Below are 12,900 nucleotides of genomic sequence, written 5' to 3'. Positions count from 1 at the left end.
GGCGAGCGAATCCCCCCGCCCGCGCCCCTCGCCCCGGCCCTGGCTCCCCACCCCTTTCTCTGTGCCTCCTACAAAAGCGCCGCTGCACAAACTACCCCGCAGGTTTGGTACACCGAGTCTTTTGTAGTCGCGAACTTACTCTCTTAGAGGGGAAAACAAAGTTAAGTCTTGCATGTAATTTTTTTTTTTTTTTTGGCTTTCCCAGATCAGAACAAAGAGGCTGCAGCTCGTTATCAAAATGCAGTATTCCCATCACTGTGAGCACCTTTTGGAGAGGCTGAACAAGCAGCGAGAGGCCGGCTTTCTTTGCGACTGCACTGTCGTTATCGGTGAATTCCAATTCAAGGCACACAGAAACGTGCTTGCCTCTTTCAGCGAGTACTTCGGTGCATTTTACAGGGACGCGTCTGACAACAATGTTGTTTTGGATCAGACTCAAGTGAAAGCTGATGGATTCCAAAAACTCCTGGAGTTTATTTATACGGGAAACTTAAACCTTGACAGGTAACATGAGCTATTAAAGGGGGAGAGAAAACAGGGAAATAAACTTTGTGTTAAGGCAGTACTGGGTTTTCTGCTCTCTGTAATAAGGTCTGGAGAAGCACACAGTAGTGGGTACGATGCACATTAACAAGTTGAGGATCCTCTGTTTGTGTGTTTTAAAATACCACATGGCATGTGCCTGCCGAAACAAAGTACGTGGTCTGATATTTCACTGGTTGGTAGTTTCGCTCTCCGAGTCTTTCTGTCTGGATTGGAAGGGATTAGCAATCTGATGTGATTACTGGGAGAGGGAAGGATGAGTGCATTCTTTCTGAAGGTGGATGATAGAAGTCTCATTTTTGCACAGAACACACAGAAACTGTGTATACACTCGAGACTAAAGTCTGAGGAATGCATGAGGATAGGCACAATTTAAAGAAAATATGTTGGTTAGAATTCACGTGATCTTATTACAGTGTCCGAAGGGAGTCATAGAAAAAAAAAGTGACTTACTGTGTTGATGTTTTGCCCCTCGTGTTCCCTCATGCACAGTGAGGATTCTTTGCAGCGCTTTCCTCTGGGGGAAAGAAAGAGGTTATCCCTCATGAGGGAAGTGGGGCTGCTTAGGAGCACGTAGGGCAGGATTTTAACTCCTTTCTCAATGTCTGCTATCAAACGCATTTTAAAAAAGCTTTGTTGCTATTGTTGTCTGAAGACTCGTACTCGATAATTTCAGAACACAGATGCGAGGCGGTGTCTTTTTTTTTTAAGTTAGCTACAAGCATTAATAGCAGCAGAGCCGTGTATGCAGCTACATGGTGAAGTTAGTGACCGGTGCCTCGCAAATGACGTATGAGCAGACGTGTGCAGCGTTCTTGATGTCTGTCTGGGACCGTAGCAGCAGTGTTTCTGCACTGATTCTGAGCAGTTTTGATCTCTGAAGGAAGAGGCAGGGGAAAGTACTGTTCTCCCCCAGGGGGAACTGTCTGACTAAAGCGGGTCTGGCCCTGTGCACCCCTCATCTTGTGTGATATCCCTCTGGGTGACTGCTGCAACCATCCGCAAGTTCTCATGTCTTCTGTGATGGTGGGGTCGTGAGTGATGCCAGGAGGGTGTACTTTGAACTCGCTGCTAGTGGAATACAGTTGTATTCGTGTACAGAGAGTAATTGTGGCTGGTTACTCATTGTTTGTTACATTTATTGTGGAACAGATTGCTAGAATGATGTTGTTTACCATTAATCTCTCTTTAAAAGTGCTGTAAATCCATAAATGCATTGATGGTACGTGTTGCCACCTCTTCCAGGTCAGGTTTTTTTTCTAGACTGTCAAGGCCTGTGTTGCAGGAGCTGAAAAATAGAGCGTAGTAGTTGAGGTGAGGACATCCTTGGTGTTAATGTTGTCTGTGCGCAGCTGATACAGAATTAAGACTGTTTGCAAATCGTTTTATAAAACAAGATTAATACCTGCCTCGCAGAAGTGCTGAGGTGAATGCACCGCTTACGAATTACTTAAGGCTTTCAGCAGCGGGGTTATGGAACGGTAGTTGATGCATTTTATTCCTCCAGTGTTTTATCCCTTCATGCTGTGATTTCTGAGCTTTTTGGAACAACAGCAACCCCATGTTGAGCTTCACCACCTTACAATTGGCCTTTTAACTTAAAATTTCTACAAAAGGCATGCAACTGAAAATAAAATCCTCAGTTCTGTGGATGTGCAGACCCCACTAGGCATAGGCATTTGGGAGAAATTGCCATACTGGTGCCTTCCGGCACTGCAGCACTAAGGCATTCGATCCTGCTGTATGTGTTCTCAGAGTTACGCTTTCTGACAGTAGCTGTGCCGTCTGAATTTGATACAGTGGGTACAGAACGGATGTTTGCTTTGTCCGGAATGTTGTCACCCACCTCTTGTTTTCTTGCAGCTGGAATGTTAAAGAAATTCACCAGGCTGCCGACTATCTCAAAGTAGAAGAAGTGGTCACCAAATGTAAAATCAAGATGGAAGACTTTGCTTTTATTGCTAATCCCTCTTCTACGGAGACATCTAGTATCACTGGAAACGTTGAAATAAATCAGCAGACTTGCCTTCTGACCCTCCGAGATTACAATAATCGGGAGAAAGCAGACGCTGCTTCTGCAGAGTTGGTTCCACCACAGGCAAAGAAAGCAGCTTTAGAAAAGAAATCTTCTCAAACCAAAAAGCGGAAGAAGAATTTCAGCTCCCCCAAAAGCGTACAGAACAAATCCGTACAATATCAGAATGAAGTGGCAGAGAACACATCCATTGAAATGTTTTTAGATGCAAATAAGCTGGCCACCCAGATAACGGAACAGGCTGCCCAAGGCAGCGATAACTCTGAACTACAGCTGGCGTCCGTGGTGGAAAGCGAAACGCTGGCAGCGCAGGATATCCTAGTTCAGACTATTGCAGCAAAACAGAAGCGGGGAAAGCCTCAGCAAAGCTGTGCGCTGAAGGAGCACTGTATGTCTAACATAGCCAGTGAAAAGAACGCTTACCAGCTGGAGAGTCCGGGGGAAGAACTGGACCAGAAGTACTCCAAAGCTAAGCCGGTGTGCAACACGTGTGGAAAAGTCTTTTCAGAAGCCAGTAGCCTCCGTCGACACATGAGAATACACAAAGGAGTGAAACCATACGTGTGTCAGCTTTGTGGGAAGGCATTCACCCAGTGCAATCAGCTGAAAACACACGTAAGAACTCACACAGGTAAGCCGCTGGCCTCGTCTTCGTGGGCTGTGGAGACCCGCAGTCCCAGCCTGCGAATACAAGACTAAAAAGATCTTTGCATTCTGGCTTCTTCCTCTAGAAAATTTGTCTGCCGCTGGCATGTGTATGGGGATAGTACCTGTATCCTGGCAGCGTGAAATGTTTCAATGCTTTTCAGCACAAAATCATAGTTTCTACTTTAAATAGCTAGGGAGGGCTTTGTTAGTCTGAGCACCTTGATTTCTGGGAAGACTCAGAAGAGCTGGCTACGCTTTAACTCTGTAGAGTGATTAAAGGGGATGGAGTGCCAAAAACTATTGCCAGTAGAGCATGAAAAGCTCGCTGTGCTCTATTCTAGAATTTCTGCTGCTTTTTTTTAAACGTCAAATCCTAATATATGTTTGATAACAAAACTGGGCGAGGAAAAAAGCAATCTTGTGACAAGTAGGTAACTTCTCCTGTAGGGTCTTCAGAAAAGGTAGGGGAGGTGGCTGAATTGGTACAGCATTTGAGATTGTCTTTAGTAAAATGCGCAGCTGAAATGTGTGATGGTGTCATGATCTTTGCGTTCAATGACATCGCCAGAAGTTCGTGTTGAATCGAGAGCTACTGAACAAAGCATCGAAGAAAAATCAATTACGAACACTTAAACGTTAAAACAACATGTCTGACTTTAAAAAGATTGTGAAAAGCAAATTGCTGGAGCCTGGGAAGGCGTACGGGAGAGGGACTGTGCTTGCTTGTCCTTTCTCATGTTCTTCCCTAGAGATGGAAGACTTGATGCATTAGTTCTAGACTAGACTTAGTTCCTTCTTCAGGCTGATCTGGCATAGCTGTTCTTCTGCTGTTGCCTTTGCTGCTGTACTTAGCCCAGTGAGCAGCAGAGGGACCTGGTTTGCGTAGTTTTCTTCCTTTTGTGGCTGGCATTCAAAATTCTGAAGTATCAGTGAATCAGACAAATAATTGTTTACTATTGCTCTTTTTCTCCTTTGGAAAACTCTGAGCCAGGGGCCACCAGCAGTGGAGCGCTTTCCAGGAAGCTGTGAAGACATGAAAGAGGTGAAGTAGGAGGTGTTGAGGTGTACAGCTGCAGGAGAACGCCCTTGCTCTTTTGGTAACCGAGGGAGAGGATTTCAAATATTGTCAGCCAAGAACGAACCAGAGATTCACGTACGAGCTGGAGCTTGTGCGCAGTATGTGGGGACAGTTTGTGGCGGGAACGTCAGCTGCGCTATCTGCTTTTGAGGGTGTTGTACTGGGAATTGTTGTGTGAGTAGGGAGGGAATTTCATGGTGTTGGTTGCTAGATGGCAGGTTAGATGTCTAATACTTCGGGTTTTGAAGTTTTTACATACTCAAGAGTTGTTGAGTTCCTGGTTTGGTTGTGTGCTGCCACGGAAATGCAGAGATTGGCTCTTTTATGCTGTCATCTAAGGCCGCAGAGTTGCACGATCCGTTACATGAGACTGTACTGACCACTAAAATAGCCAGAGATACCTGTGGCATCCTACAGCAGACAGTAACAAGGAGTTGGTGAGCTCTAGACCATACGTTGAAGGCTTGTTGCTGTTTGACAGGCAAGAAAAGGCGGACAGTTTACTGGTGGCATATCTTGAATATTCAGAATCATGAATAGACGTGACCAGCAAAAAGTCTGAAAATGTAGTAGTAGCATTCTTAAAATAACGGGGGGGGGGAAATGGCATAATTAAAAATATGAATTATTACCTTTTTTCCACTAATGGTAATGTGTTCAAAAATAGTCTGTTAGCCGCTGTATCCCTGGCACGTTCCACTTCAGTGGGCTGATGACGGGACGTTCCGAGATGCTATTTGTAAGAAGTAGGAGAACAGGCACTTGAGCTTTGGTCAGGTAACAGATCGGAAAGCTTCCTTACGGAGATGCAGAGAGCACAAGGGCTTTATTTCTTCACCAGGGGAGAAGCCATACAAATGTGAACTGTGCGACAAAGGCTTTGCTCAGAAGTGCCAGTTGGTGTTCCACAGTCGGATGCATCATGGAGAAGAGAAACCATACAAATGTGATGTCTGCAATCTGCAGTTCGCAACTTCAAGCAATCTGAAGATTCATGCCAGGTAGGCAAAAGCGATATCCTGCAAATGCTTATCCATGTGTTTATTTAAACAGAATAACTTACTCCAGCATGAGCAAGGGTTACACGTTCGCCGAACTTGGTTGTTTCTGCTCCTTTTCTCTTGGGTCTTTGTTCACACTGCGTAACAGAATATTTAGATCTATGTACTTGCTCGCTGGGGAAGCGATTTGCAATTTATGAATGTTGCAGCATATGTGCTGGTATCCTTATGGCAATGGTGTGGGGTTCAGTTTATTCTGTTGTAAACTGCTTGTAGCACCGAAAAGGAGAGCGTTCCTTGACAGGAAGCGAGACAGAACAGTTCTCACTGTTCGCTGTCTTTTTGCATTTTTTGGCAGGAGCAGGAATTATGTTCCCTTGTTAGGAATCATCATTTCATCTTTCAGTACACCGTAATGCAAAATGTGCTGAGTTCTCGTGGTGCGTGTTACGTGGGCAGGGCCTGTAGTTCAATCCAGCTGCCACTGAAATCACGGATGTGCCGATTCCCACGGCCAACAGACAGTGAATTCCGCTCCGTGAGAAACCGCTAACTCAAACCCAAACTCACAGTTGTTACGTTGGTTTTTTTTGTTTAGTTCACGGAACATTAGCATGAGGAACTCTGGGGATAAAGTACTAATTGAGGAAAGTTCCTTAATCGTGGGTGTTGCCTCTCTTTCTGCCGGGAGGTCGCTGACGTCTCTGTTCGTTCGCAGGAAGCACAGCGGCGAGAAGCCCTACGTCTGTGATCGGTGCGGCCAGCGGTTCGCTCAGGCCAGCACGCTCACCTACCACGTGCGTCGCCACACAGGGGAGAAGCCTTACGTGTGTGACAGTTGTGGAAAAGCCTTCGCCGTCTCGAGTTCTCTCATCACCCATTCCCGAAAACATACAGGTGAGGGGATGCAGAGCAGTGCGGTACTCGAGCTGGCCCGGCGAGGGAGGGCTGGCTGCCTGCAGGGGGGTCGGAGATCGGTAACGACCAGGGGGTCAGCAGAGTGGGAGCTACCTCTGGAGTTGCCATCCAGCTCCTTTCTCGTGTTTTTTTCCCTTTGACTCCAGTTTAGGGAGCTCTTTCTCCCGTTGGACATTACCTCTGTTTCATTTTGATTTGTTCTTTCTGTGTATTCTGGTTTGTATGTTGAAATAACAAACTCCTTGTGTTTCCTTTAGGAGAGAAGCCATATATCTGTGGCATTTGTGAAAAGAGTTTTATTTCCTCTGGAGAGCTCAATAAACATTTTCGGTCCCACACAGGTCAGTTTCCAGACAGGCTGCTTCCTGCACTATAAATAATATTTTACCTCTACCCTTTTGCCTTTAAAATACACCATATTGTGCTGTACTTGAAAGTAGCAGAGTTTGTTGATCTATGTATCTCTGTGTTAACATAATTTAAAGAAAATATTTGCGAAACTTTTTTTAATTGCCTTTTCAGACTAAGATATGTGTAACAGCGTAGGTGTTGATGTATGATCGTGGCTTTACTTCTAACATTTGGGGGTTTTTACTTGTTTTAATCTATTATTCTGGAAACAATTTTAGGTTGAATGCAGACACACAGACAAAATAACGGGGTTACAAAGTTGCATGTTAAAATACAACATTAAAATCCATTATCCTACATCTCTAACTGTGTTTTCCTTCAATTGTTCTAACTGCCAAACCAATTTTTTTCAGGTGAAAGACCATTTATCTGTGAAATGTGTGGAAATTCTTACACAGATATAAAAAATCTTAAGAAGCACAAAATGAAGGTTCACACAGGTGAGTTGCTTGTGCAAAGAACTGTAAGAAACTGCATCAACTGTTTTGTCTTCAGTGCCAAATAACATACTTTTTTTTTCCTCATCCAGGCCTAAAATTAGAAAGTAAAAGATTTTTGCATAGTAGCTTTCTTTAGAGCCCAAAGCGTCCACTTTAGAGGCGCCCAAACCTTTAAAAGCATAAAGTACATGCTTTAAAGTAGATTCAAGACAAATTTTCAAGCATTTGCTTTGCTATAGCAAACACAAATTGTGCATCGTTACAGTTTTTTTCCAAAGCTCCGTTGTTCACTGTGATGTTAAGGAATTGCTATCTTTTATACCATGCCAAGCGGAGCTCAAGTTGGAACGTGTTGTCCATCTAGTTGTCATGCTACAAGCAGTGGAGGATGCGATTCTCGGTGCTTGTGTTGTATTTACAGCTCAGGTGGGCTTCGTGGCACTTGGAGGCCACGGATAGCCCAGCTGCCCAGGCAGTCTTTGACACAGCAAGCGTTTGGTTTGACAGTCATTTGAAAGGGAATTTGCATGGGAGCTTTTGAACATTTCTTTCTTTGTTTTCTTTTTTTTTTTTTTTTTCCCCCCAGGATCTGAAACTCCCCCTGATTCTAATGCCCTCGATAATTCTTTCAATGAACAAGAATCCATTCAGAGTCAGAAAAGTCCTTTATCGGAGTCCATAGATGTGAAACCCTCTGAGATGTCTTTAGCACTTCCTCTTCCCATTGGGACTGAAGACCATCAGATGCTGCTTCCCGTGGCGGGCAGTCAGTCTCCTTCATCAGAAACATTACTGAGATCTGCTGTGACTGGATATTCAGAACCTCAGTTTATTTTCTTGCAGCAGTTATACTGACAGTGCAGTGCAGAGCCATCAAGGTAATGTGGTAGTGAACTTGCATACCTTTGGTAGGATGAACATAACCAAGCAAGCAGTCACGCTTTTTGAGTTGGACTTGTTCCTTTTTTTTTTCCTCTGTGTAAGGACACTCGTAAGCCGTTTCCATTGTGCAGTGCTGTCTTTCGGTTTTTGTTGAATTGTGCTACTCTACAATCAAATTTCTATTTGCAATTAACACTGATTTCCAGGAGATGATTCCTTTCCAGCAACACCTGCCTTAAGAATTCTCTGTTAAACGTGTTCATGTATTTCGGAGATCTCCTCCCTTGTTCTTGCTGATCTGATGTGTCACGACGTCATTTGAGAGCAGACGTTTTAAGCCATATTTGATAGTTGAAGAATATTAACCCAGAGGTGTAAGGGGAAAAATCATAATTTGAATGTACTAACAAGCTTGTGCTCCTGCGTTCCGCGGTGATGTAATGGCACACGATGGAAGGTAGCCCAGTGCTCTGGTGAGGTGCTTGCTTAATGCTGTCGGCCAGAAGCCGCTGTCCTCAGCTGAGGTCTGGCCAGAGGGAAAGTTTTGTATGTGTTTTCCTGACAAGGCAAGTAAAGGAGGGATAATTTTTTTTTTTTCCTGTAGCGTAAGTCAGAGGGTTCTGATGGCATAGATACTACTGGGTATTCTTTCCAACATGTCGCTTTTTCTTCCCTTTTTTGTTTTAAGTGAATCCAGCATTGTTGTATCTTGTCCCAGATTTATTTTTCCCATCCCTAAAATGCCCTGGTTTTGGTGCAGACAGCAACAGTTGCTCAGAAGGAGAGCTGGGACATGCATGTTGTAGATGAGACGAAAAGATGCATTGACTTTGTTGCAAGGCATGAATCATGGCTTCATAATCCTTTTTTTTACAGTAGTGCTGCTTCTTGTGCTAGACAGTAGGTACAAAAGAGGAAATAAATCCTGCCCTTCACTGTGAAAATAATAAGTGATCGCTACATGAGGGGGCATTAAGGAAGAATACAACAGAGCAGATTGATATTCTTCCAGGGAAGGTTTTGTTGACTGATTTGTTTTAATTGAAGTTATTTATGTATTGCTTTACCTCTCGTGTCACTTGTCCACAGTAACTGCACAAAACTGGTACCTAGCAAGACTCATGTAAAGGCATGTTTTATGCAATGTAAATTTTTAAAAAGCCACATTTTTAGTGTCTTGGTAGGGTCCTTAGTTAAAGATGAGTTGACAATAGGAGTACTTTTATACTCGGTTTTGCCAGTTTGTGCCATTAACGTAATGTAAGCATTATTTAAGTAATCATCAAATAGTAAGGAAACAGTTGTAATACTGTACCAACAAAGCATTTAAAGGTATTATTTGTTGGTTATTTACTTGGTGCTAGCATTTTATTTCCACTGATGCCTTGTGTCCAGACACTGATAAATAGAAGAGCATAGGAGATACCTCTTAACTGATTCTGTTCTACATGGAGTAATAATTAATCTGCACCTTAATTAAACAGACTTTGTGAAAAATTTCTTGGAGGATTTCATTTAAATATTCTGCAAATAGTCACTTGACTCCTGAGCATGACTATAGATTTCTTTTTTCCCCCTCTTCCTACACATTTGTACTTGTAAGGTAGTAGACCTTTCACTTCTTTGTGTTGGTCATCTGAGTATGCGGCATGTTTAAAACTCTGCTTCTTGATCATATTTTATGCTTTAATATGTGGCCAGTTTGCTGATAAAGTCTACCACGGACAGCAAGGAGTACAACCATGTTCCCCACGAACATTCTTAATGCACGCATCTCTAACTCTGCCCGCTGAAGCTAATTATTGCCATACCTGCCTGACCTTCAGTTGCTTTGCTCCTCTGACCACAGCATTTACAAACAGCTGATGTCCTTCGTGTCGCCTGCAAAGCACAATGGGTGAAGTTCTCAGTTTGTATTTTTTTTTTCCTGTTGGTTTGGCATTTCTCCCTTTCCTCCCCCATTTTCTTTTTTATCTTCTGTTGTTGATGTAGCCCCTGAAGGATTGCTTAGCCTCACTGTTTAAGACTGAAGAACCACAAAGATTGGGATCTTGCCTCTGTGTAAAAAAAAAAAAAAAGCGAACTCCGTGTAGCTTGTCCTAGGGTTTCTCTTTACTTTCTCTCTCTGAAAATAGAGCAGAAGTCTTGGGATAGACATAGGCTTAGTCATGAATACTGAAAAAGAACAATACCGTACAATTGATAAATTTCATATTTAAACAGCTTTGGAAGATAAACTAATGATATGCTGCTGTTACCTGAGGAAAAGTACCTGAAGATTAACGTATCCAGGATAAATGACCGTGAGAGAGAACTAGCTCTGGAAAAAAAAAAAATATTAAAAAGTCACATTCCTACATAGAAAATGCATTCCATAACAATGTTTGTTTGGACTGTTTTTATATTTCTAAAATTATAGCTTATTACTGTATTCTTAGATTTCAGAATTTTAAAAAAAAATACAGTGCTTAGATTTATACAGGATTTGTTTAGATACTTATAACAGTAACACTTGCTTTATTAATCATTTAGTTTTCTTTATAGACAAGAAGATAATTATTATTTTTTACAAGACAACAATTTTAACCTTTCTTAATAGAATAAACAGGCTTGTAGTTTTGTCTTGGAGCAATAATTTAGTGATCTGCACTCTTGAGTCCCCATCCGAGAGTCTTGATTTTTATCCTCATCTTTCGTGAAGATATCTCAGCTGCTGAGGTATGATCTCTATGAACTGTATTCATTTACTAGAATATAGATTTTTAAATATATATATATATATATAAGAAAAAAAAAATTGTAGGTGGGTTCAGGCTGGGTGCTGTAGGACCTGAAGAAGCAGGTCTGTACCGCACCTTTTGCCAATAGATGCATGGAAATCAGCTGCACATCTAATTCCTAGGCTTAAGGATTCTGAGTTCCTTTTTGGAGGTACAAAGTTTGTAACAGTATTGGTAATTTCTGTACGTGACTGATGTGGGAAAGCATGACATCTGTTTAGGCAGACATCTCCTTCTTGAGACCTTGAGGCAAGAGGGAATTTTAATAATTCCACTAACAGTAATGGAGAGAAAATGACACTATTATTTGTGACGCCGTTGTTGCAGTACCATTTCAGTCGATTTTGCACGGAAGTCAGTGCAAGTTTTGCCTGAATAGGTTATTTGCGTCTAGAAATTTCGGAATTGGCTGTTGGGAAATACTTGTGTGGGAATAGCTCCTGGTATGACACTTACTTCCCAATGTGTGCCCAAGCGTGGGCACAAAGCATGATGACTTTTCTGAAATCATGTGTTCCAAAAAAACTTTCAAGTACGGACAAGTCCCATGTTAAGGATTTCAGGGCTGTGATCTCGGAGAGGCTATTGATAAGCCTTGCAGAATTAAGTTCAGATAAGAACTAATAACTGATTTTTTTTTTTGGTTAAATTATTTTTAAAATCTCTTCCATGTATATACAATTTTTCCTCTGTTATTTGTATATAGCTCAACTCTCAATTTTATAATCCCCTGGGAAGGAAGGGAGTTGTACATATTTAGCCTGAAGTGTTTTATGTTAGACTTTAATAAACTTGTTTTGTAATTTTCCCTCACCTTGTGTCTCCTGTTTGTAACTGCAAGGGGTAGCAACAAAAGGAGGAGGGCAGCAGTCTGACTAAGCACCGCCAAAGCACCCCATCAGAGGGACGTGTGGGAGCCCTTTGCACAGCACACTGACACAGCAAGGATCCCTGCCTTTTCTTCTCGGCAGTAAACACACCTGGTTTTTTCTCACAGAAGATATTTTGGGTCTGTCCAAACTAAATGAAACAAAAACTTCATTCTAAATACAATCTAGCATAAAGACTCTTAGGTTAGGGTTTTTTCCACTTGTTTTGAGGTGTTGGGGTGGGGTTTTGGGGCAGGCTTGGCTGGTTTAGGGTTTTGTCGCTTTACAGAGTGCTTTGAAGGTGTACTTCTTATGCTAAAGCAGATACTCAGTGAATTTCTTTATCAGAATTTGCATCTTAACTTGTTTTTACTAGGTTGTTTAATTTTATGGAAGGTGCTATGGTGGCTAGAGTGCACAGCAGGCCTTAGGGGACCTGCGTGGTACCACTGGCCTGCAGGATCAGCCATTTTCCTTTCCTTTAAATTGGGGCAAAAATGCTGAATTTCAGCCAGGTACTGCGAGTTCTGGAAGCTGAAACAATGGTTTACAGAGCCAGGATGACGCTTGCTTTTGCTACGAGAATACCTTACTCAGAAGACCGTGGCAAAATTTTTTAGCCTATGTAAATTCTCATTCCAAAGAACAGGAGATAACATCTTTTTAAGAATTTCAAGGTGTGGTTTGCAGAAAAAGGAAAGCAATAAATGTCTCTGGCGCAGGCCTCTCTAAGCAATACAGGTTTCTGCATAAATAATTACTTTAGTTTGCAGGAAGCTGTTCGTACTTACAAAGCAGTATCAAAGCAAACTAGAACACAAGCTATTTTTATGGATACTGTCTATAATGCAGCATGCTCTTTTGGGCCAAGCATCTTGCTGTTAAACAAGGGTTCCGCTGGAGTAAAAGTATTTCAAAAGCATGTGCTAGCAATTTTGAAAGTAGATGCCATTTATTCTGTTATATTTTGTGTATGATAGTGTTGCCACCTTACCACATCTACTAAAAACGAAATACTGCTGGTGGTAGAGTTGGGATTGACTTGGTAGATTTGGTTCCCTGTTACCACAGCAGATTAAGGAATGTTCTTCGTACAAGTAAATTAAGACTTAATTAGGGCAATGAAATTATCCTGAACTCCATATACAGGATAAGGGAAAGCAAGATATATGGAAAAAATATACCTCAATCTGAATTGTAGAATCATAGAATCATTAAAATTGGAAAAGATCTCCAAGATCATAAAGTCCAACCGTCAACCCAACACCCCCATGCCTACTCGTAACCATGTCCCA

General features: G+C 42.2%; 1 protein-coding gene across 1 annotated transcript; it reads left to right on the top strand.

Annotated features, from left to right (window-relative positions):
* Positions 1-32: 32 nt before the first annotated feature.
* MYNN (myoneurin) lies at positions 33-10,034 on the top strand. Its single transcript, XM_035901176.1, has 8 exons — positions 33-102; positions 206-504; positions 2,407-3,209; positions 5,146-5,305; positions 6,024-6,202; positions 6,481-6,564; positions 6,988-7,074; positions 7,661-10,034. The coding sequence occupies exons 2-8, from the start codon at positions 239-241 to the stop codon at positions 7,927-7,929; spliced, it is 1,848 nt and encodes a 615-aa protein (XP_035757069.1). The 5' UTR covers positions 33-102; positions 206-238; the 3' UTR covers positions 7,930-10,034.
* The last annotated feature ends 2,866 nt before the right edge of the window (positions 10,035-12,900 follow it).

This window comes from Egretta garzetta, unplaced genomic scaffold (assembly GCF_000687185.1).
Source record: "Egretta garzetta isolate BGI_Z169 unplaced genomic scaffold, ASM68718v1 scaffold638, whole genome shotgun sequence".
Taxonomy (NCBI): Eukaryota; Metazoa; Chordata; class Aves; order Pelecaniformes; family Ardeidae; genus Egretta; species Egretta garzetta.
This window is presented reverse-complemented; position numbering and strand designations above follow the sequence as displayed.